General features: G+C 39.9%; 1 protein-coding gene across 1 annotated transcript in view; it reads left to right on the top strand.

The window, feature by feature from the left end:
- The first annotated feature begins 2,273 nt into the window (after positions 1-2,273).
- The window catches only part of LOC126203439 (rhomboid-related protein 2-like), a 57,952-nt gene continuing 33,504 nt past the window's right edge, over positions 2,274-26,721 (top strand). Inside the window, exons 1-5 of the mRNA XM_049937757.1 lie at positions 2,274-2,506; positions 2,652-2,726; positions 2,814-3,002; positions 8,017-8,196; positions 23,144-23,280. Of these exons, the coding sequence (XP_049793714.1) occupies positions 2,661-2,726; positions 2,814-3,002; positions 8,017-8,196; positions 23,144-23,280 (572 nt within the window). The 5' untranslated portion in view covers positions 2,274-2,506; positions 2,652-2,660. The remainder of the gene's footprint in view (positions 2,507-2,651; positions 2,727-2,813; positions 3,003-8,016; positions 8,197-23,143; positions 23,281-26,721) is intronic.

Below are 26,721 nucleotides of genomic sequence, written 5' to 3' on the forward strand. Positions count from 1 at the left end.
AAGTTGTTGGAATTAATCTAGATTTATCCAAGGCCTTCGATACTGTGAACCATGTAATATTACTAGAGAAACTTGAAGCAATAGGTATCAGGGGTACTGTTAAAAAATGGTTTGAATCTTATCTGCAAAACAGGTCACAAGTTGTTGAGCTGAGGTCATCCAACAATCTTCACAATTTGAAACTCATATCTGAACAAAAACAAATTGAAATAGATGTTCCACAGGGCAGCATTCTGGGCCCATTGTTATTTCTAATTTATATCAATGATATGCAGGCTCCAGACAGCTCAGCCAAAATTCTACTATTTGCAGATGACACGAGTATCATAATTAGTGATATAAAATAATCATTGTGTACTACAGCAGAGAAAATGCTCTCATACATACAGTCATGGTTTTATTCAAATTAGCTGACATTAAATACAAAGGAAACAAACGTTATACAGTACGGAAGCAAGTGTCAAGGGGAAAATATATGCCTTATGCTGGATAGCAAACAAATAGAAAAAGTGTGCACCACAAAGTTTCTGGGAATGCGAATTGACCAAGATTTAAACTGGAATGAACACAGTGTATATCTTACTCAGAAACTTAGCTCAGCATGTTTTGCCTTAAGAATAATATCCAAGGTATGCAGCAAAGAATGTATTAGAGCGGTGTATTTTAGTTATTTCCGATCAGTTGCAAGCTATGGCATAAGTTTTTGGGGAAAAACCAGGTCAAGACTAAATGACATGTTTATTATGCAAAAAAGAGCTATTCGTATCATGACACACAGCCCACCACAAACTCACTGTAGACCCTTATTCAGACAACTTACAATACCATTAATATATATTTTTAAATGCCTGGAAATGATAAGTAAAAATAACTGCGATCTCCAAACCAACTCAAGCTACCATGATCACAATACAAGGCATTGTAAAGACTTCCACATTCCCTATGTAGCAAAAACTAGAAGTCAGAAACATGTTAGCCACTTAGGAATAAAGCTTTTAAATGCACTTCCATCTCAAATTAAAGAATTGAAAGGCAAAAATAATTTCAAGCATGAAGTAAAAAAATACTTGATGGAAAAATGCTACTACAGCGTAAATGAATACCTGTCTCAGACTGTGGATTGAAACCTGTACTTATTTTTTAAAAATTCAAACTAATTTAATGATTTTTTTCAACTTTGTAATTATGATACTTAGGAGAAATCTGTTAAATATCCGTAATATGTTTTGTGTATATCCGTAATACGTTTTGTATACAAGGCATAGTTCATGATCTAAAATTGTTTATCATGAGCACGTACTTTTGTTTTTTGGGTAATAAGTTCTTGTACACTACTTATGTACTATGTATATGTAATTCGTTTGGTGTTTGTCAATTTATTATGTGTATGTGTTGTTATGTGTTACGTGTAATCAAATGACAAATCCTATATCACATGTGTGATCTATTGGATGCTAAATAAATAATAAAATAAATATGTCAAAGTACTCAACTTACAATCCTGCACCTAAAAGGTGGAATACTAAAACTGAACTGTGACCAATAATGTCCACATGACATTTCTCTCAAAATAGCAGTTTGTCAAATGGGACTGAAGCTCAAAATTTTGTAGTCAGTATTTTGGCCTAACTCAAATAATAGCAAGTATAGACTTATACATTGTAGGTATGCACAAGGAGTAATTATATCCATAACGGGTGCAGCAACTGCCCATTTGCAGTATTATAAATCGGATGCAAATGACGAGAACCTTAATAGGCTTTCCCCTCTTTATGGAATGTACAAACACTGAGCAGGGAAATTAGAAGACAAAACTGATTTTTTCACATAAATGAAATAATTTAACTGCTGGATACTTCTGCAAACGCTTTCTTTTATTAATTTTTTTTTCTGGAGTTCGTTTGTGTATTGTGTACTACTTCATATAGAATTGCAAAAATTCCTTGCCTTAGCCGCTTTATGAAGATAAGGACGATACTCACGAAAAAGCGTGTAAGGCAAGTTTTATTGTGTGCAAGACTACCTACTAAAAGAAAAGCTACACGTGCAAACAAAGTTGATACTCGGTACGGTGGCTGTTGGGAGCCACCGTAAAGGCATTTCCCACTAGTAGTCGCTCCCTTCAACCACTGCGCCGGCCGCCGAGTGTCAGCTTTGTTTGCGACCGGACATACAGTTCTCAGATCCTTGATTTCAAATAGGACGCGTGCGCAGCGCTGTCTGTAGGCGTATGTCAGTTTGTTTACTCAGCTGTTGGCGTCCTATATAGTGAGGAGAAGACTAAGAGTGAATGGAGGAGTGAGTCATTGGCTGAGTAGCGGTATTTCAGGGAATCGTCGTAACATTTTATGACTGAGTAGCGTGCAGTGGTCGCAGTATTTTCTTGGCTTTCAAGAGCAATCAGACCTACGGAGTAAGCGGATAATTTTTATCGTGATTTGTTTACACCAATCGAAGGACTTTAAAGTAAAGTACGGGACTCGAACGATTCACCGAAGCAGTGCAGGTGAGTGGCAACAATCTCTCGTTACTGTTGGTTATCTCAAGATATACAGAAATACTTCGTACATCCGCAGTCCAGTGCTAGTGTCAACACAACAGGTAGCTTACACGGTAGATTTCAGAAATAATGTGTACATTTTCTCTTTCAGTAAACTGAAATGGCAGCTCTACAAGGACCTGAACATAGACAGCATCCAGAACAGACAGTAGTTCCACTGTACCCGGTAAATATCCTTGTTGTGTGTTCATCAGACGGCTTACTGCCGACGACTCACAAAAAAATGCTCACGCCCACAACGTTTCATTTCCAGCACTGGCGGGCAGTCTTCAACAAGTACGATCTGGATAACGATGGACGAATATCATTTTCAGAACTCAAGAATATCATCAATAGTGAATCATACGAGAAAGATATACCAGACTCTGCAGTCAGGGAAATCATGAGGCGAGCGGATCAGGACCAGAGTGGATATCTGGAATGGAATGAATTTGAGAAGCTGGTAAAACTGCTTACATTTGTTTCATATTGTGTTGTGTGTACGGAAGTGACTTTTTGTGGCAATTTAATTGACTATAATCGAAAGATGAAACCTTGAAATTATTAAGTAACCATTGTACAGGTGACAAGATATTCAAAAACATTATTGAGGGCATTGATATATGATGGGTGGTAGGAAGAAATGGAGAAACTTGTGAATGTGTCATTCCTTCCTTTAGTTTATATACAGTTTACTGCTACATATATTTGAGGGAAGGTTTTTGTTTTCATAAGTTCAGGGATCTGATTATATTTTCATTTTTTTTTCATAAAAATGCCTATTAACACCAGACTGCTTTGTGTGGGATGTGCACTATAGTGGTGCTTGTTTACATTCATGTTTTCCTCTTTCTTCACCTGGATTTTCCAACACTTCTCCAAGCATAGTGTGGCTACGGTGTCTGGCTATACTCGAAGACGTGGTATTTTCCCGTGCGTTCATAGGTGTTATTGCAAGCAAATGATTTACAGTTCCACTACATAAGAATTGTGAGAACAATAAGTTGTATTACTGCAATATGCAAATGGTGGTAGGGATAATCAGGTGTGATCGTTAATATTAGTTTATTTGTTCAAGGATCATTTTACAGTGCTATTGGATCTGTCAGATTAATACAATAAAATGTACAATTCATATTTAGAGACATATGAATATTCAAACATCTTCAGTGAAGAGAGGGCAGGTGCTCAACTAGGGCCTTGTTGAAGGATCCATCCTGTCACTTGCCCGATGTGATCTAGGAAAACCTAAATCACAATGGCTGGTCACAACATAAGCCTCTAGCCTTCCGAATCTAAGGTCGATGTCTGAACAAATGCACTACCTCATTTGGTTATGCCTAACATAGATTTTTCATGTTTGTACATATGTGTAAAAGGTTTCTTAATGACATAGAAAGTAATTATACACTGTTTGTTTAATCTCCCCACAATTTTGATTTCACACAACCAACACATTAGCAGATGACCATGCATGCCATTCCCCTCTTAAATTTCAATATCTTTCCCTGCATCTCTGAAAAACTGACTTGTAATTCTTTCGTGATGAGTGAGATATTGAACTTGGAAAAATGACAGGGCATTACTGTAATGACCTGGTGATTACCTTTTTTATCTTGTTTTTAATAATCACTGTTGTAAGCAATCTTTAACTATGTTTTATGCAATATTTAAGAGGTACATGTTGACTATCGGTACTTTTTAAATAAATGTCTTTTAGTTACCTCTTTCATCTTATTTGGCAAATTATAATAAAATTTTAGTGCATTGTAGAAAATGCTGTTTAGAGTTTTTCATTTGTTTTTCTGTAATAAGTGTAAGACTTAACTGGCTCTTTGCCCATAAACATGTGTTGAGCTCTTGAGCCCTACTTACTTATTTGTTAAGACTTTTATTTTAAATGAAGGTTGTTTTGAATGAATGATCCGTAGCTCAGCCCAAGGTGTTACATGTGAGTTATAAAGCCAGTGAATGTGTAAAGACAATCTCTCTCCCTCGAGAATGAGATTTTCGCTCTGTAGCGGAGTGTGTGCTGATATGAAACTTCCTGGCAGATTAAAGCTGTGTGCCAGACTGAGACTCGAACTCGGGATCTCTTTTTCTATCTAAGCAGATTTCTATTCCACAATTATATTATGTGTCCTCAGAAAATTCATATTTTCCCATTGTGTTAAGATACTGCTCAAGTTTTTAACATCTCTGTAAGATAACACAGTCACTGTAGAGATTATATTGTGCTGAGAAACATTTACATTGTTGATAGTATTATTTGTTAAAGCTGTTGTTTTCTTAATTACTGCCTCTTGTTAACAAAGTTTATGAGAACCATAAAATCTGAATACTGTTCTTACAGAGCTCCTATTAGTGTAGCAAGGATATCTAATACAACAATGTTAGCTGTGTGTGCAGCAAGGATATTCCTTAGTTAAGGTTGTTGTCCCATACTTTACAATGGATACTGACATTTCATCTGTACTCATTACAACCTTTAACTGTACTTGCCCGAACCTTCTGGGTGCTGAACAACTAGTTACAAATGTTCTTCTGAACCTGTGAACAACAGAAGGATGAACTTTTAACTGCTTGGCCACCTATTTCTGAGTTTGACCAGTGTCCAATCTACCAGTGGCGCTCTGTAGAAGTTTCTCGGCCATGTGATACTACTGTTATATTAGCGGTTTTGTATGTTGGACCATAACTTCCACTCCTCTCTCAAGCATGTAGCTTTCTGCTATTTACATTGACACAGCCAGACTGTGGCTCTGTGTTTTATTGAGAGGAAAGAACATTATAATTTAATTTAATGTGCCAGTGACAGTGGTGTCATGAGTGGCGGAACACAAATTCAGGTAAGAAAAAGGTGGAGAAAAAGTTAGTGGTCCTTTTTATTCAGGTGTCACCTTAGCATCTGCAATAATTGATTTAGGGAAATCACAGAGAACCTAACTCTGAATTTGTTGTGCAACATTTAGCATTGGTGCCATTTGCTTCTGACTCAAAGTATCATGTTCATCCAATATTACTTGCAATTCGGCGTCTTCGTACTTTTTTGGTGGTCTTCCACGTTCTTCATTTCTTACATCAAAATCATTATTTCTGAACCTTTGAAACCATCTTTTGCATGTTGCTTCTGATAGAGCATGATCACCATATGCCTCGACAAGCATTCAATGCAACTCTGCAGCACTTTATTCAAATGAAAACAAAAAATTAATGCTTTCTGCAAATCATCACTTTCTGGTACAAAATTCGACGTTGTTAACATGATGAAAACATATGATGTTGTTTGTTCCATGACTTCTTGATGTATACTAAATATCTTTGACAGGTGTCATACCAACCAAACAAAAAAAATTAAGGCTCATTCACAACAGATATTCCCTATCGACACATTTGTTTCTTAACGCTCATTTCATACCGGTACTCCTGGTACAGAACTCAGTTTATTAGTGTGCTGAATAATTCCTGTGATTTTACTGGTTTTGGCTTCAATACTGTTCGCCCAGTGGTTCAAAGTAACTGGTGCTGCTACAAAGCAGTATCATATAACAGCAGCTTCCTATAAATGAGGATTGTAAATGTAATTGTTCCTTGTTTGATTCACAGCTATTTAAACTGTGCTAGTATCTGCAAACCCAGGACAGGGTCACAATCCATGATATATTCAAAAAAACAGTGATATATTTCTCTGCTCTATGTTGCTACCCATTCGATCTGTGCGAACACACTGAGTAAGTGGATCAGTGTTTTTTAATTGAATCATGGGAGGAGATCAGTGGATCAGTGTTTATTAATACATTGCATGTGTGACTGCATTGTGCATAAACATTGATCCACCTGTCTTCTCCCACAATTTAATTAAAGAACATTGACTCACTTCCTCGGTGTGCTCATGCAGATCGATTGCGTATTCATTTCACCACCACATTTGATACATTTTCGTGTTTCTGCAATTAATCCATGAGACATGGAGCAACATCAGTACACTTTATAGCACTTGCTGCCATAATCACAAAATATTTCTCTTGAGACTCACTAGTACACTGAAAACAGAACAGACAATGGTTTCAATTTCCGCACTAGCAATATGTTGCCTCTCTTCTTGCCTATCATTGATTATGTAAAAGAATCATCCCATTGTCTACATGGAACTGACACATTGCCAATGTAAGAGCAACAGATAAGCACAACAATGCCGCTGGCCCTGATCTAGACTTCAGCCAACTTAATTTATCCTATCTGATTTTTTCTTCATTGTAACTACAGATGGGACACAGGCAGAGTTATTGAACATATTACTTTTTGCTTGATACTATTAGTGTAATATCTTCATGGTCTATAGGGCTGTTACATGAAGGGCTGTGATATGTTCACGTTCCTTCCTGGAAAGAAGTTCGTATTATTTCCTGAGTGAGTTTTCATAAGAACATTTTTTTAATGATTTATTAAATTTAATATATTTATCCACCTTAACTAGTTTTATCATCATCCTCTGGTATTGCTGCATGTATCACATGCTTAGCTGGACTCTACTTTAGCCAACTGTTTTTAACTTGGTTTCACAGTCCGTTGAATTTTTTGAAGACAATATTTTTGCTATTTATTATGATTTCCACATTTACTGTTTGGACTTAGTCATTTTCAAGTGGTTAAGGCTCTGAAAATAAATGCAACTGTCCCCCAACCTCTCCACATTGGGTCACAGGTTAATTGAGGAGTGTGCATGTGTGTTCTTTATTTTGTTTCATTTTATTTTATTTTTTTTAAAGAAAGAAAAAACCAGTTATCTTCAGGAGGTGAAATTCGTAGTATTACTGACAGATGTCAAAATACAAGAAACTATCCTAGCTGCCAGAGCTGTTAATTTCTTCTTTGGGGAAGAAATAAAAGGTCAGGAAAGACTAGAAAGGAAGAACATATCACTTGGCTCCCAGGTTAAGAAAGATAAATGTGCTCAAAACAGTAGTTACTGCATATACTAGTGTCCATAAGGTATTATGTGGCTTTGGGAAAGAGGGAAACACGGCAAGAGGAAAAGAGGTAGTTCAAGACACTAGCATAGTGTCTTGTGATTTTGTTTATGTGTATTAGCAGTACTAAGAATTTTGCCTCCTCCTTGCCAGAAATTTCATCTTAGAATTCTGTAGTTTTCTCCAGTGAACTCCTCTGTTGATGCAATTAAAATTACTGCGAAGAAAACGCATAAAATGAATGTAAAAAAAAAAAAAAAATATGGGAAACAAGATGATTTTGCTAATGAAGTGTAAATACTAATAAAACTTTATTCTTATGGTATACTGTGAGGGGCTGTACTATTAGTGAACTCGACTAATTTTGTATGCTTATTGTGCTGTAATAATTGTAACTTAGGTGGGTTTCCTGTGCATGCTGTTAGCTAGGCCTTATGTGCAAAATAGGTTGAGTTTTCTGGTACCATAAATTTGCAATGTCTGCAGCAGCATTATTTTTGTTTATAGGTGCACATGAAAGAGTTTCACAGCCTGTTTGGTGCAGCCATTAACAAGTACATACATGCAACAGTGGTGCCACGATCCAGGCTATCTCAGGTGGATCAGGTGGATGGGACAGGGGAGTATGAGGAGCAGTACAGCTGCTGGCCGCCTGCTGTCTGCATGATCATCATCAGCATTGTAGAGGTTTGCGATAGTATATTTCCAAACTAGAACATGTTATTGAAGAATGTTTGCTGACAATGAGGGTGAAGTAATTTGACACAACATGCAGTGTTAAGTATTCAGGTTTGTGTACGAATATATAGGATGATTAATATGGTTGTGAACTGTATGAACCAGACATTATAGATAGCTACTCACCATATAGTGGAAACGTTGAGTCGCAGACAGGCACAAGAAAAAGACTGCTAAACAAGTGAGCTTGTGGCCAAAAGTAATTCTTCTAAAGAAGAAGACAGAGTATGTGCGCGTGCGGACACACACACACACACACACACACACACACACACACACACACACACACACACACACACACGTGACCAATGCCTCTGGGTGCTGAGGATGGGCTGTGAGCAACTGCACAAGATAGCAATCTGGGCAGTGCAGGTAAGGAGGAGGTAGAGCGAGGAATGGGAGGAATAGCGAATATCAGGGTGGGGGTTGTAAAGTGCTGCTTGTGGGAGCATACACGGACGTAGTGAGGATAGGGTAGGGCAGTTGAGTGCAGTCAGGAGGTTAGATGTTGAATGGGAAGGCGTGGGGAGGGTGAGGAAAGGGAGCAGAAAAGAAGTAAAAAAGTCTGTGGTAGCATTTCTGGACTAGAAGGTTGTGTAGTGCTGGAATGGGACCAGGGAAGGGGATAGGTGGGTGAAGGGCAGAGACTAACAAAGGTTGAGGTCAGGGTGGTTACGGGAACACAAGATATATTGCAGGGAGAGTTCCCACCTGTACAATTCAGAAAAGCTGGTGTTGGTAGGAAGGATCCACATGTTGCAGGCTGTGATGGAGTCATTCAAGTAGAAAACATTGTATTGGGCAACGTCCTCCGCAACTGGGTGGTCCTGCTGTCTCTTGGCCACAGTTTGTTGGTGGTCATTCATGTGGACAGTCCATCCCCGGTAGCTGAGTGGTCAGCGCGACAGAATGTCAATCCTAAGGGCCCGGGTTCGATTCCTGGCTGGGTCGGAGATTTTCTACGCTCAGGGACTGGATGTTGTGTTGTCCTAATCATCATCATTTCATCCCAATCGATGCGCAAGTTGCCGAAGTGGCAACAAATCGAAAGCTGAGTGGTCAGCGCGACAGAATGTCAATCCTAAGGGCCCGGGTTCGATTCCTGGCTGGGTCGGAGATTTTCTACGCTCAGGGACTGGATGTTGTGTTGTCCTAATCATCATCATTTCATCCCAATCGATGCGCAAGTTGCTGAAGTGGCAACAAATCGAAAGACTTGTACCAGGCGTGCGGTCTACCCAACAGGAGACCCTCGTCACACGCCATTATTATTATTATCATCATCATCATGTGGACAGGCGGACTGTTAGATGTCATGCCCACATAGAATGCAGCACAATGACTGCAGTGTAGTTTGTAGATCATAAGACTGCTTTTACAGGTGACGGGATAGGTGATCTGGTGATGTTTGTGACCAGATTGGAGTAGGTGGTGGTGGTGGAGGGAGGATGTATGGGACAGGTCTTTCATCTAGGTCTTTTACAGGGATAGGAACCGTGAGGCAGGGGGATTGGAAACAAGGATTGAGTAGGTACAGACGAGAATCATATTACTACTTGCAGACAAAGGCTCCACCACTGCAGTTTTGAAGACAGGGATTACCTGGTGGAAGAATTCCACCAGCTGTCAGATATGTCCACCTACAAACTACGCCATAGTGACCGCATTCCAGGAATCCAACAAGATGTCCAGTCTCTTCTCAAATCATTAGGCCCAGCTCAGAATCTCTCCCTTAGCCTGACTGTTTCCTCACCTGTAACACTCTCCGCACTCCTATCTTCTACATCATTCCTAAATTCCATAAACCCAACCACCCAGTGTACCCTGTTGTGGGTTGTTACTGGCCCCCACAGTGAGAATCTCTGCTTTCATAGACCAACACCTTCAGGCTTTTCTTTTGCTTTACTACTTGGTGCCCCACTTCTCTTTATACCAATTTCACTAATGCCCATGGCCTTGTTGCTATTGAACACTACCTTTCGCAATATCTGATGGATTCTGAGCCTACAACTTCCTTCCTGGTCACCATGACCAACTATGTCCTCACTAAAATGCCATTCTTTTATGTGTGAGAAGAGGGAAGTATTTTTAAATACCATTGATGCTGAGTGTGAATAAAATATACAGTTTTTAGTTCTATCTACATTGGACAGTGGTAATAGTAAATTCTCCATCACACCATCGGAGCAACTTAATAGTTTGAGCCTCCACCATTCACAAGTATGAACTTGAGTGAAAACTAGAAAATTTCAAGCACAGTTAATAAAACTTCACATCATACAGTAAAACTTCATTTATATGTTTTTCTCACTTATAATTTCTTTTTCTTCCTCTTTCATGTCCCAGCAAAATATCCACACTGTGCACAAGTTATAATGCAGTATTTCAGAGTGGGTTGCCAGGAAGTGGATTGGTAAGGCTGATATTAGACTATAATAAAATTTGATAGTGTAATAAGGAATTCTGTCAAAGTTAGACATTGGTCAAATTTTTTTGATCAAATCTAGCACCTCGCCGTAGACTTGTTCAAAGGAAGCATTCATCTTATGTTTACTGCATGGAGAAATCAACCGCTTGGAGCGCTAGCATTGCTGCAGCTGTCTGACACATAATGTTCATCAATATGACTCCCAGATTTACATGGTGCATCGCATATATAATGAAATTGATAGAAATATTCGAGGCAGATGAAGCACTGTGTAGCTTACAACATCCTGAATACAAAAACAGAATTTACTTTCCATTTATTTCATGTTGTGCTACCGGAGCCAAAGAACACTTCGAGAAATTATTAATGAATTTGTTTCTTCTGGTAGGCTGCCTTGCAGCGTCATGGCACAGTGTTTCAGACAAACCATTTGGACCTGTTTCCGAAAAGCCGGATTTGGAAATGAAGTCCATGATCATGGTGGAAATGATCATACTGATGATATTTCACCTAATGATGATGAATGGAATCGACTTGAAGAGCAGGCATCATTTGAGGATTACGTGAATGTTGATAAAAATCTCGTCATTACAGAACCCATGACTATCGCTGAGATAGTTCAATGTGCATTGTGAGACATGGACGAGGAAGAAACTGACATTGAGGATGATACAGAAGAGCCTCAGAATTCCTCCATGGTGTTTAACGATGGAGCAAATGCAGTAGAAATAATAAAACAATTTGTGATGTGCCACAGTGTTTCTGACATAATAATGACAAGAGTTATCCCATTTTTGAGGGTACAGTATACGCTATTGCTGCATCAAAGAAAAGACAAGCAAGAATTATGAACCTTTTTACAAAATGACATTTTCTTCTGTGTAGAGGTTTACATTTTTCTTTATATCTTTGTTAAATATGGTACCCGCCATATAGCGGAGATGCTGAATCGCGACTCAGCATCTCCGCTATATGGTGAGTAGCAACTTTCCTTCTCTGGTATTGTTATATTCCATCCTGGATTTTCCATTGTTTGATTAAACAATTGAATACATTGTTAAATGTAAGATTTACAAAATAACAATTAGGGAAAAGTCATTAGATGATTTTAGTTACTTGCACCAAAAAGTGGGCCACATACATGTTCTGATATGCAGTTTGGAAGAGTGTACTTAATTTCATATACACTTTCAGTGAGTGTTACAGTACAGAAATTTAAATTGCATTTTAGTTAATTATGAACAAACTACTTTGAATGAATAAGATATTGTTATTGGTGTCTGTGATAGCTCTCAAGGAGAGCTATCCTTTTAAATAATCATAATGAATAAATATAGTAGCTTTTCAGAAATAGGAAAGGAGAAAATAGTCAAGAATTTGTGGTGCTACATGACTCCACAGTTCGTATAACAAAATTTCAAAGTTGAATTACTAAGAAATGGCTTACTCCCCTTAGTTGCTAATATAAATCGGGTAACAAATAGTAAACTCATTTGTAAAGGGCAGTTTACTACTACTAATATAAATCAGGTAATGTATTAATGTGAAATTTAATCTGAAATAGTAAACTCAATTGTACTAATTTTTTAAAGGGCAGTTTACTACTGGAACTAGATATAGACATAACAGTGTAAAGTCCAGAAAGTTAGAAATTCAATCTAAAGTGAGCTCTTCAGAGAATGTTGACATGAGGAAGGAGTTTCAGATAGGAATGGGAAGGTAGTCCCATTTCACCACCAATATTACCTTACCTTTGAAGGCATCATCTACAAAGAAATATGGCGTACAGCATTGGGTAGCTGCATGGCACTATCCTCTGCCAACATATTCATTGGCCGTCTAGAGAAATCCTTCCCAACCACCTCAACCTTTGTTATTCATTGTCCTTCACCCACCTATCCCCTTCCCTGCTCCCACTCCAGCCCTACACAGTGTTCTGTTCCACAAACACACCCATAATCTCTGAACTTCTCTTCTTTTCTACTCCCTTCTCCCATCCTCCCCACCCTCTCCCACCCAAAATCTAACCTTCTGACTGCACCTAGTTGCCCTATCCTGTCTGCACTATGTCTCTTGCTCCAACAAGCAGCACTCTATACTGTCCCTACCCCCAGTGCCCTACCCTGTCCCCACTATGTCTCTGTATGCTCCCACAAGTAGCACTTTACCGTCCTCCACCCTTACCCTGCTATCCCTCCCCATCTCCACCCCAGCGTCTTCCTTACCCCAACCACTCAGATTGCTTCTCTGATCTTGTGCAGTTGCTTGCAATCTGGCCTTAGCGGCCAGGGACAGGTGTGTGTGTGTGTGTGTGTGTGTGTGTGTGTGTGTGTGTGGTGTACTTGTTTAGCTGTCTTTTTGTTGTTCCTGTCTGTGGCTCAAATCCACTATATGTTGAGTAGCAATCTATCCTATTCATAATGTTACACCACATATTAGAGTTTCTTTCCTGTTCCATTCACATATGGAACACAAGAAGAAGGATTGCTTATAAATGCCTCTCCACTCACTGTAATCAGTCAGTTGTGTATGCCTGGTCCCTATGGGAACGATCGTAGGAGCTTCGGGATCTTCCTCATTCAGTTACTGGTTCTCAAAACTTTGTAGGTAGCTCTTGCAAGACAGTTGATAGTTATCTTAAAGCATATGCCAGTCCTTGTTTTTCAGCATTTTGTGGAAGCTTTTCCACGAGGCAGAAAACCTGTTACTGCTCGGTCTGGCCTTGGTGGTTATGTTTATATCTACTGTTAGTTGCATTTGACATGGGTCTCTCACACTTGAGCAACCTACTCAAGAGTTTTGCAGATAGTCTTCTTTGTAGACTCACTGACTGACTATTTTATGACTTTCCTACCACGGAACTTAAGTTTGACACTTTTTTCACCTATGACTGATCCTATATGATCATTTCATTCCATATCCAAACAAACTGTTTCAACCAGTTATTTTTACAAATTGACTAATTCCAGTTTTGAGTAATTGATATTGTATTCATAGGATATCATGTTTGAGTGTTTTGTAACATTTTGAACATTTAGAGCAAGTTGCCAACTATAGCACTTTGAAACCTTACAAAGTTCTGATAGAATATTTGCATACTTTTCTTTTTTCTCTCTTCAGATAGTACTTCATTATAGTCAACTTCAACACATGCAAAAAAAAGGGCTGAGCTTAGTATTAATATTGCATGCCAGCCCATTAATTTACAGAGCATTGATTGTACGCACTAGGATCAGCTACAATTTTATTTTGATTTACTTTATTAAAATAGCTTTGTTACCATATTTGGATTGGTATGTTCATCTTCTGATGGCTTACATGCTTTTATCAAAACATGTAGAAGGTGGTTTAAAGATTAACTGTCATGAAAAGATGACCAGGAACATACTTCTTAATTGTTCTAACATCATTGGTTATAATTAACATCATTTACAAATTTAGTGTTAGCAGTACTCATCAACACTGTAAAATTCCTTTTCCACCAGATAGTCTATTAGGTTCTTTGAAAAATTAGTGTCATGTATGTTGGCATGCAGTTTTTCAGGCAAAATTCTTAGTAATTTGATACCTGAGACTGGGGTCCTTTTTCAAGCATTGTCAGTTGGTGGGGTATGCTTTGTATGTCATTCTTCCTCCATGTGTTGTGGGTGTGTACACTAGCATTTGTAGTCCACTCTGCACTATCTTTTGTGACATATAGTGTAGTTTTATATATGTACAAGGAGGTAAAAGTTGAGATGCCTAGTCTTTTGAAGCAGTTTCTGCATGTTCAGAAGTCTTTCTTCTTAATATGATTCTGACTGCTTTTTTTTATGTGAACGTCCTTTTTATTTCTTGAGTGTTTGAGTTTCCCCACACTATCACTCCATTCTGCAGGTATGGTTTGAAGAGTCCATGGTGTACTGTGCACAGAAGTTGTTTGTCTGCATACTGTGCTAGCTGCCTCATTATAAATATGGTGGAGCAGAGTGTAGCAAAGCAAAAGCTGAAATCCTTAACTCTGTTTTCAAATGGTCCTTTACAAAGGAAAATACAGGAGAACTATCCTTGTTTATACCTCGTATCTCTGAAAAGATGAGCAGTATAAGAATTAGTGTCTGTCGTGTTGAGAAACAGCTGATATCATTAAAATTGAAAAAAGCTCCAGCACCCGATGGGATCCGTATCAGATTATATACTGAATTTGTGGCTGAGCTTGCCCCTCTTCTATCTATAATTTACCGTAGATCCCTAGAACAGAAAACCATACCCAGTTCTCAGAAAAAAGCACAGTTCACACCTATCTACAAGAACGGTAGTAGAAGTGATCCACAAAACAACTGCCCAGTATCCTTGATGTCAATTTGTTGTAGAATCTTAGTGCATATTCTGTGTTCAAACATAATAAGGTATCTGGGACAGAATGACTACCACAAAGCCAACCAGTATGGATTTCAAAAACATCAGGTATGTAATATTCAACATGCCCACTCAGTGCCACACCTACGCTTAGTGTCAAAAGTACATCATATGGAGTATCAAGTGAAATTTGTGACTGGACTGAGAACCTTTTGGTTGGCAGGATGTAGCCTGTTATCTTGGACAGAGAGTCATCGTCAGATGTAGGAGCAGCTACGGGAGTACCCCAGGGAAGTGGTGTTCACTTCACAAAATGATAAAAGACATAGTATCCTATGACTATGATATCAATGTCACTGTTGGACTCGGCCAACTTGTATAAATACCTGGGTGTAACACTTTGTAGGGGCATGAAATGGAATGAACACACAGGCTCAGTCATGGGTAAAGCGGGTGATAGAATTCAGTTTATTGGTTGAATACTGGAGAAGTGCAATCCGTCTATGAAGGAGATTGTGTAAAAATCACTTGTGTGACCGGTTTTAGAATACTGCGCAAGTGTGTGAGGAGCATATTGAATGTATACATAGAAGAGCAGCATGAATGGTCACAGGTTTGTTTGGTTTGTTGGAGAATGTCATAGAGGTATGGAAGAAACTGAACTGGGAAACCATTGAAGACAGACATAAACTATTCCGAGAAAGTCTGTTAACAAAGTTTCAAGAACCGCCTTTAAATGATGACTCTAGGAATATACTACAGACCCTTATGTATTGCTCACATAGGTTCAAATGGCTCTGAGCACTATGCGACTTAACTTCTGAGGTCATCAGTCGCCTGCTCACATAGGGATCATGGGGATAAGATTAGAATAATTTCTGCATGCCAGAGGCATTCAGTCAGTCATTCTTCTCATGCTCCATATGTGAATGGAACAGAAAGAAACCCTAATAACTAGTTCAATGAGCAATACCCTGTGCCAACTCCTCACAGTAGTTTGCAGATAGTAGATGTAGATGCAGAAATGAAAACCAATAGGTTTCACTTGCTACAAGACTGTACATGATGATGCAATGTGGTAATAAAATAGAAAGATACAGTGTTTTAGAAAAAGAGCCCTTGTATTACTAGTAAGTCAAATCCAGACTGGTATTTCAGATTAAATATGGGGCATTAAACAGAGAAAAAGTGGCATACAGAGATTTTCTATATTAGTAATGTTTTTTATTTGAAAAGTGCTGTTAACAGTTCATACCAAATGTATTATATATTTAGTGCCTCACAGTTAATTGAGTAGGCAGAAAAGTTGCTCTGCAGGTTAGCCAACCAAAGGGCTAACAATTGTTTCGAGGGTGTGTGCATGCGAGGATGGGACCATGATCACTTTCAGTACTTCTTTCTTTTCTGTGCTGCTATCTTTACCTCAGACCATATGTTTTCTTAGACTTGGTCTGGACGATGGATTCCTTCACAACCAGGCTTGTCTACCAGGACACCAATTATGGATTCAGTCACTTTATTTATTTATTTTCTCAAAACTTCACAACATTTGTTTTGTTTAACTCTTGTTTGGTCCCCTTAAAGTTGAGCCCTCCATCTTTCAAAAAAATTTACAGGCATGTGGGCTGCGTGGGGCAGACTGCCCAAAGCCCTGTGTGGTAGTCAGTCCATGTGGTAGGGTGTAAAGTACTTGCACGATGGTAGCCCCTCTCTACATAGAGATCTCACTATTGATGTCGGAGCTGTTACCTCTCCACACCTGCCAAGGATTAGGTATCTGTCTTTTCTGGGGCACTGTAATTTTGAAGCAGTGGCATCAAGCCAGATGGTCTCTGCTGTGGCTCGGTGGTGCCAATGGGGAGAGTCCTTGGCCAGAGTAGGTGGAATCGTGGTGGTTATCTCTGTCAGTAAAAAAAAAATCCAAGTCACCAGTCAGTGACCATGATGGCAAGCATTGTTTCTTACCCCCAATGCAATGCTTTAAATGCCAGTACTTTGAGTATATTTTCCTCATTGTATGAATAACCCACTTTGTGGTGAATCACCATGTGAGCAATGATAATTCAGTGTCAATTGTGGATTCTGGTGACAGCCTCACTCCCTCCCACATATTTCCAATCCCTGAAATGTGCTACCTTAGTATGGAATGGAAAGCCCGCAAACTTAGTGTTTCTGATCACCTTTCACATTTTGAAGCCCAGGAAAACTAAGATCAGTTATATACTCAGTGGGTCCAAATTTTGTCACTACCCTGGACAAGGCATTAACAGTTACTCTTGTACTTAAATACTGCTTCTCTCCATTCATTAAGTGTTGCTCTCTGTTAGGTGTGTAACTAAATTGTGTGCTTCCTCAGCACTGTACCTGGGGACCTCGACTCCCCGCATCCTGGCCAGAGAAGAACATCAACCTCTAGTGTCAAATGGTGACAGGGATCCCTTTTGAGTAGCACAGTTACTGATGTGGAAATGGCCATCTTCATTGATATCTTCATCAACAAGTCTCTGCCCCTTGCCTTTTTCATCTTTGGGATTTCAGTGCGCTGACTACCTGTGGTGGAGTACCCTGTTGTTTTGTAGGGACCTTATGTGTGCCTAACTTCTTTCTGATCCTGATCTTCGTAGGTACCCCAATTCCCTTTAGTAGAGCCCGTTGCAACTTTTCAGCTGTTGATCTTTTCCTCAAATCCTGTGGCCTCACTGCAATGAGTGCTAAACATTGGTTTTTGTAACTGTGCAACATCTTAAGCCACATCCTTTGCAGACTGCCCTTGTCACTCTTAAGTTGGCTCCTGGACAGGCTCACTGCCCAGCAAATGCAGTAAGAAGTGTTGCAGTGAGTGTTGCGTCCCCTCGTGTTTACCGTGCACCTCTTCATCCCAGGTGTGGGGCAAGCTCTGGGATCTACTGGGCTGCCTAAGATAAATAACTGTTCTGAGCCTCCTCCTTCATTGTGTTATGTTTGCTGATGCATGGATTCTTGCTGAACACCTCGTGACCCACTTCCTAGTGCATCACTTGCTACTATTCTTCTGGCCTTCTCACTTCAGTCAGTGTGCATGCTATTCAGTGAACATCTTGGAGTTATTACATTGGGTGCTGTGGTGCTAATAGTGTACAGTATACCCACACTGGATGAACTATAGAAACAACGTACAATTAGGGGGTAACACTGTCCTTTATTGCTTTTTTCTGTCTAGATTTGTGAGAATATATTTAGGTTTGATAAAGGAATTACTGTGGATTTGTTTCATTGTGAGAAGGTATGTAATTGTATCAGTTTACTATAGGAAACTATCACAAGGCCTGCATAAACCTGATATTAGTTTGTGTTTCACACTCCATTTTTAATTTTGTACTCTAATTATTTACACTCCTGGAAATGGAAAAAAGAACACATTGACACCGGTGCGTCAGACCCACCATACTTGCTCCGGACACTGCGAGAGGGCTGTACAAGCAATGATCACACGCACGGCACAGCGGACACACCAGGAACCGCGGTGTTGGCCGTCGAATGGCGCTAGCTGCGCAGCATTTGTGCACCGCCGCCGTCAGTGTCAGCCAGTTTGCCGTGGCATACGGAGCTCCATCGCAGTCTTTAACACTGGTAGCATGCCGCGACAGCGTGGACGTGAACCGTATGTGCAGTTGACGGACTTGGAGCGAGGGCGTATAGTGGGCATGCGGGAGGCCGCGTGGACGTACCGCCGAATTGCTCAACACGTGGGGCGTGAGGTCTCCACAGTACATCGATGTTGTCGCCAGTGGTCGGCGGAAGGTGCACGTGCCCGTCGACCTGGGACCGGACCGCAGCGACGCACGGATGCACGCCAAGACCGTAGGATCCTACGCAGTGCCGTAGGGGACCGCACCGCCACTTCCCAGCAAATTAGGGACACTGTTGCTCCTGGGGTATCGGCGAGGACCATTCGCAACCGTCTCCATGAAGCTGAGCTACGGTCCCGCACACCGTTAGGCCGTCTTCCGCTCACGCCCCAACATCGTGCAGCCCGCCTCCAGTGGTGTCGCGACAGGCGTGAATGGAGGGACGAATGGAGACGTGTCGTCTTCAGCGATGAGAGTCGCTTCTGCCTTGGTGCCAATGATGGTCGTATGCGTGTTTGGCGCCGTGCAGGTGAGCGCCACAATCAGGACTGCATACGACCGAGGCACACAGGGCCAACACCCGGCATCATGGTGTGGGGAGCGATCTCCTACACTGGCCGTACACCACTGGTGATCGTCGAGGGGACACTCAATAGTGCACGGTACATCCAAACCGTCATCGAACCCATCGTTCTACCATTCCTAGACCGGCAAGGGAACTTGCTGTTCCAACAGGACAATGCACGTCCGCATGTATCCCGTGCCACCCAACGTGCTCTAGAAGGTGTAAGTCAACTACCCTGGCCAGCAAGATCTCCGGATCTGTCCCCCATTGAGCATGTTTGGGACTGGATGAAGCGTCGTCTCACGCGGTCTGCACGTCCAGCACGAACGCTGGTCCAACTGAGGCGCCAGGTGGAAATGGCATGGCAAGCCGTTCCACAGGACTACATCCAGCATCTCTACGATCGTCTCCATGGGAGAATAGCAGCCTGCATTGCTGCGAAAGGTGGATATACACTGTACTAGTGCCGACATTGTGCATGCTCTGTTGCCTGTGTCTATGTGCCTGTGGTTCTGTCAGTGTGATCATGTGATGTATCTGACCCCAGGAATGTGTCAATAAAGTTTCCCCTTCCTGGGACAATGAATTCACGGTGTTCTTATTTCAATTTCCAGGAGTGTATTTCTTACGGTCTTGTCATACATTATGTTAACGCAGTAACATCATGTTATAGGTTTCAGTTTACCAATAGCAGTGGCATGTTGCTGTTTGCCTCTTTGCACGAGCCAAAGTGTTAAATTGAAAAGAGCTTCATTTTAAAAATTTCCCAGCCAAACTTGTCTCAAGAACAATATCTTATAGCAGTATCAAGAACAGATTTCACACCCAATGTAAACTCTAAATTGTATGTTGTGTGTAGGCTTTTTTTCGAGAGTCCAACTGTCAGTCCGGATTAAAAAAATAAAAAATTGCAGGACGTGTAGTTCCCTCTGTTTCCCCATTTTCTTAAACTGACGAAGTTGAACAAATAAAACAAGAGTGTAGACCTGTTACAAACATTCAGTGAATGTGACATAAAAAATTAAAATGTAAAAATACTGAGCAAACCCATGATATAAAAGCCATTACTTCAAGTGTCTCCTTGCATGACTATCATGACAACAATAATTGTCTTTCTGATTGTTCGTCTGCTCCAAGAAAATGCTTTTTATTATTGGATCTAATATTTTAAGCTGCAATCAGGATGCAGTTGTTGTGTCTGGGGTGCTTCCCACTGCATGCTGAATTAAGGTGGCCCTATACCCTACCTCGTCTGCCAGCCGCCTTAGTCATCCCCCTCCCACTCTGTTTTTAATTACATTTAGACTTGGTTATTTTTCTACTGTACCCTTTTTTACAATTTAAGAGTACCCCTTCATATGGCACTCTGATGAATGCAAGGCCTGAGCGATTTCTTTTACTTCATACTAGCTGATGGGAAAAGAACAGCTGAACAGGCATTTATGCTTTCTTTGAGAGAGTGAGAATTCTATGCCCATCTTTAGAGCAGTGTGACAGTACCGGACTGAGGGCAGAATGGTAGGGGGAGGAATGCCTCCTGTTTCATACTGAGCCATACTACATAACATTATTGGAGAACCGCAGCTGTTATTTCACACAATACCATATTATTCAGCATGAACACTTAGCATCCCTGCGGCAGGTCTGAATCTTTGACGACTCCTACTTTGACGACCAACCCATATCCTTAGTACCAAGAAATCCTCATATCAGTCACAGCATTCCATGTGAAAATTATGTAGCCCAACATTAATGCTTTTGGATGAACTGTAACTGTTCCAGTATGTTAGATTTTGGGCAATCTTTCACCAATGTGCTTTTCATTGCATGAATGTTCTTAAGAAGGCAACATTTTCTTTATCACTTGTGTAAATTATTATCACAAACACTGGACTTTAGAATAATAGTGTTTTGCAACATTACAGATAGTGCTGAAAATCATATAAATTTAAATACTGCTACCTACAACATCATTAAAGTGTATCATAGATTTGACATTTTTATTAGTGACAGGTTTTAAAGAAATATCAGTCTTTGGAGTAACGTGCCAATAAATACAGTGAACTTCCTGTAGATAGTGTGTGAACATAGTGGAAATTTCTGTAGTATGTTGCTATTTACGATGTAAAACTTTGAGGGCAATTGATGGATGTAACTAAAAGTAAATATTGATAACTGCTGTGACCTATGATGGGGTTTTAAGATGGTGGGGCAGCTGCAGCAGCAGCTGATTCCCAGTAACCAATCATGTAACAATATCATGATATGCATTCAATAATGGGTACAAATAAGTCTATGTTTGTAATGTAAATCAGTAGTTTTCAGAGCATTGCAAATAAAATTATCATATCTTGGTGATGTGTTACATATTTGTTTGTCACGTCAGCAAAGATTTAGTACTTCATACTAAATCATTAATAATTATTTCAGCTGAGTGAACGTCGATACACAGCACACATAGAAAGTCATGTAATGGTCATCCAGAAAATGTGAGCAGTTTTTGGTTGTATAGATGATATCAGTTTGTTTGTCATTGTCTACCCCCTCTTACATTGGATATCTCCAACTTAAAATGATATATTGCCAACATTTGCTTTGTACTGCACATGAGTACTATGTGTCCCACAGATGTATTCAGCTACTTACTGCACCCAATTGTTTTCAGACTACAGGTGTTGAAGTTAATTCGAAAACCAAATGTGTTGAATTTTGCAATGAAGGAGTTGGCAAGTGTGTGTGTGTGTGTGTGTGTGTGTGTGTGTGTGTGTGTGTGTAAGTTTTAGAGAGAGAGAGAAATTTCTGTAAACTGATAAAATGATTATAAACTTTTGTGGATGGCTGAAAATAATTTAAATTGATGTCTACAATAATTAAACATAATGAACACCTACAGCTTGTATAGGGCATACATTCAACAAGCTTGTGTGTGTGTGTGTGGGGGGGGGGGGGAGGAGGACTGGAAAATAGGGAAGAGGAGCTGGCAGAAGTGAAGCTGTGATGGTGGGTCATGAGTTATGCTTTGATAGCTTGGTGGGTGTGAGGATTGCATAAAAAAAGGCATTCTTTCAGATTCGAGTGCCAGGCTTTTACACAGTTTGTCTGTCAGGAAGTTGTAATACTAGGCTAATACTAACATCCATCATACAATCAGTTAAGCAGTTTCAGATTAATGAAATTTTTCTATAAAAGTAAATATTTTGTGATGGTGTAGAATTGTGTGAAGCAAATGCCTGTGTGAAAGTGGGAACTATATCCATCACATGTGGCATAGTGCATTAAATCTGTCTTGTTTTTATGGACACACACACACACACAGCATGCACGCGCATCCCATTTCGCCAAGTCATGTTGGGTGTGGTGTCCACTGCTTATGGTCTAGTGGCTAGCGTTGCTGCCTCTGGGTTCGATTTCCAGCCAGGTTGGGGATTTTCTCTGCTGAGGGGACTGAGTGTTTATATTGTCCTCATCATTTCATCATAATTATCATGTGTGACAGTGGCTAGATTGGGCTGTGTAAAATATTGGACTGTATAAAAACTGGGACTTTGTACAGGTGCTGATGACCTCGCAGTTGAGTGCCCCACAAACCAAACATCAATTCCATGTTAGGTGTGGCATTGGCATCTTAGTTGAAATGTATGTCCTTTGGTAATTCTCATTTGGTCATAGAAATTGCTCTTTCTTGTTGTTGATTGTTTCATAGTATTCAGTATATAGCAGTCTTTTTGTTGATGACCAAAGATTTCAGTTGTTTTGAGAAATACAAATGATGGAGGTGTATATGCCTAGGGAAAAGAACAATTTGTGGGAGATCAAATAAAATAAGTAGATACTCTTTTTTCTCTTCTTTCTTTTTATCTTTATCCCTTTACCCTAAGAAAAGGCAAACATTAGTAGCAGAGATGTTGAATATGAAGACTTTCCTACACAGTAATTTTATGTTTTATCTGTCTTCAGGTGATTACATTCCTGTTTGATGTTGTTACTATGGGAACAACAGCAGCAGATGGTCCTGCTGCAGTGGCACTTATGTATGATCCACATAAACGATACGAAGCCTGGCGCTACCTGTCTTACATGTTTGTTCATGTTCGGTAAGTATTCCCAGAAGTAATAGTTATCTTAGTACTTCTTTTTCAGTTGAAGTTTTCAGTTCCATTTTTAACATTTAGTGCTATTTAGTTATTTGCTGGATTCAGTACTTGTATTGCTATGCTTTTCAGAATATAGGGTCATTAAAAATGATTTAAGTAGTTTTGTGTATGTATCCTAATTGTGTTTTTGGACAATACATTAAGCTTTGCAGTCATCCAGAGAAACTCTGTTTCTTTTCACAAATGCTCATTTCTGTCCCTTAATTGCCAATTTTGCAAATATGACACTCAACCAATGACCCTCCCCTCTCCCATGTCCTGCCTGCACGCACACACAGTCACTTGGGACTAACAAGGGGAGGCCGCCAATTGTGAAATTCAGATTCGATTCATACTGCGCATAATAAAAGCTCATGGCCAGAGGTGTAATGTGGCAAAGCACCAAGAAGCGCTTCTCAGCCGTTGTCGAGAAAATAGACAGTTAAAAGAAACCGTTGCAGTGAAATAATCTCTACAATTAATGATTTACTTCAGCGTCGTGGCGCAGCGGTAAGCGTTCGGGTTCGTAGTCCAAAGGTCGCCGGATCGAATCTCGCGCCATGCAACCTTTTTTTTTTTTTAGTATTTGTTTTTGTAATTATATATATATATATATATATATCAAACGAAAGCGCTGGCACGTCGATAGACACACAAACAAACACACAAAATTCTAGCTTTCGCAACCAACGGTTGCCTCGTCTGGAAAGAGGGAAGGAGAGGGAAAGACGAAAGGATGTGGGTTTTAAGGGAGAGGGTAAGGAGTCATTCCAATCCCGGGAGCGGAAAGACCTCTACCCTAGGGGGAAAAAAAGGACGGGTATACACTCGCGCGCGCGCGCACGCACACACACACACATCCATCCACACATACACAGACACAAGCAGACATATTTAAAGACAAAGAGTTTGGGCAGAGATGTCAGTCAAGGCAGAAGTGCAGAGGCAAAGATGTTGTTGAATGACAGGTGAGGTGTGAGTGGCGGCAACTTGAAATTAGCGGAGATTGAGGCCTGGTGGATAACGGGAAGAGAGGATATATTGAATAGCAAGTTCCCATCTCCGGAGTTCGGATAGGTTGGTGTTAGTGGGACGTATCCAGATAACCCGGACGGTGTAACACTGTGCCAAGATGTGCTGGCCGTGCACCAAGGCATGTTTAGCCACAGGGTGATCCTCATTACCAACAAACACTGTCTGCCTGTGTCCATTCATGCGAATGGACAGTTTGTTGCTGGTCATTCCCACATAGAATGCGTCACAGTGTAGGCAGGTCAGTTGGTAGATCACGTGGGTGCTTTCACACGTGGCTCTGCCTTTGATCGTGTACACCTTCCGGGTTACAGGACTGGAGTAGGTGGTGGTGGGAGGGTGCATGGGACAGGTTTTACACCGGGGGCGGTTACAAGGGTAGGAGCCAGAGATATATATATATATATATATATATATATATATATATATATATATATATATATATATATATATATAAATTACAAAAAACTAATAATAAAAAAAAATTGCATGGCGCGAGATTCGATCCGGCGACTTTTGGATTACGAACCCGAGCGCTTACCACTGCGCCACGACGCTGTAGAAAATTCTTTATCGTAGAGAGTATTTCAACGCAACGGTTTCTTTTAACTGTAGATTTTCTCAGCAACGGCTGAGAAGGGCATCTTGGTGCTTTGCCACATTACACCTCTGGCCATGAGCTTTTATTATGCGCAGTATGAATCGAATCTGAATTTCACAATTGGCGGCCTCCCTTGTAAGTTTAGTTAATGTGAAGAATGTGACAATAATTGTTGAACTCTTACTTCCAGCATAAGACTGATGCAACAGTGTTTTAGTGCAGAGTTTCAGATCTCATGAATGTAGGCAGAAGAGGGATGGAATCCATCCTGTTGATGTATGAAGTTTGTAATGTCTGCCCGCCTCTATCTCCAGCAGTAGTCAATTGTAGCAGCTTGCTTGGGTACCCATGTTACGTAATCTTTTCCATTAAGAAAATGGCACTGTAAACTTTAAGCTGTGATGCCTGTAGATAAAAGTTTGTGCAGATAAGAGAAATGGAATTCACATCTCCAAGTCACTTCTTCACATCCACAACTCTTTTATTTACATTGAAAGATATTAAAGTCACCAGCAAAGTCTAAATATTTCACATTTATTTTGCGTTCAGAATTTCTGGTGTTTATCCTTTTGCTTCTGTATTTGTAAGAGTTTGGCAGATGTGTTCTCTGGTCTTTCTGTCCACTCTGAGCTCTTTTGGAGTGTCAGAACACTGTCTGTTGAGTCATAGATCATCTTAAAGATCACAAGGGTGACAATTGTGCTAGGACATTGGAAGATCTTTAATATTCTCTTCAGATCCCACATCTGTTGTGTGTTCAGTTGACCTTTCCTGAGACCTGCTCCTAACTTTCACATCTCAGTGGCAATGCTACCTTCAGCACAAATGTTTTTGTTTTTAATCGATCTGATATTTGCTGTTTCCGGTATTGTTCGAGGTTCTGAAACTGGATTTGTTAATTGTTTTCAATGTGCAGTCTTCCTTTTGGTGATTCACAGTTGAGTATATGTAGGAAGTGGTTAGCCAGTATTGTGCAGTTCTCTTTGATATTCATCTCTAATGTGCCATTTACTCGGTGGATACATATTGTTCATGGCTGGAAATGAGATGGGTTTGAAGGTTTTGTAAAAACATATCTTTATTTTTTAATTTTTAAAGCCATGTAGGCTACTTGATTTTAAATAAAAATTCATCTGTGGAATAGATGATCTTGACAAAAGAAAGAATTTTTGACTAAATTTAAAATTACTTTAACATCTTTCATACTTTTGTGTTATTGTGCAAGTAATTAATCAGTTTTTTGTGGCCACTTGTTGAACTACTTACTTTCGGTGCTATTCCATCCACTCAAAACTCTCTGGAAAAATTTCTAAGAATGTTTTTCGTTACTTTCTCTCAATTGGATTAGTTATAAAGCATGTATCCTTCGCACAAAGTTCTAATCTGCATCATATATTTAAAGTGGTTGGTTATTCACATATATTAGGGATGGGACAGGACCTAAAATTGATGCTTGTGGATTTCCCTTTGTAATTTCTCCCCAGACACTAAAATTGTCTCACTCCAGCATTGTAACAGTTATTCAGTGTAAATGTTTTTGTTCTTTTGTTAAGTGTGATTCAAAACATTTGTTTTTACAGTGATAAATTCTATAAGTCTTGATGTTGGACAGATTACAGATTGAGTAGGCATTTAATATTTGGTGGGTAAATATAGAAATTGAATTCAGTCATACAGTTGTTACAGAATCCTGATTGTGATGCACAAAGTAAATTGCTTCTATTTTATTTTGACACTACTCTACAATATCTTGTCTTATATTTTGGTAA

This window comes from Schistocerca nitens, chromosome 9 (assembly GCF_023898315.1).
Source record: "Schistocerca nitens isolate TAMUIC-IGC-003100 chromosome 9, iqSchNite1.1, whole genome shotgun sequence".
Classification (NCBI taxonomy): Eukaryota; Metazoa; Arthropoda; class Insecta; order Orthoptera; family Acrididae; genus Schistocerca; species Schistocerca nitens.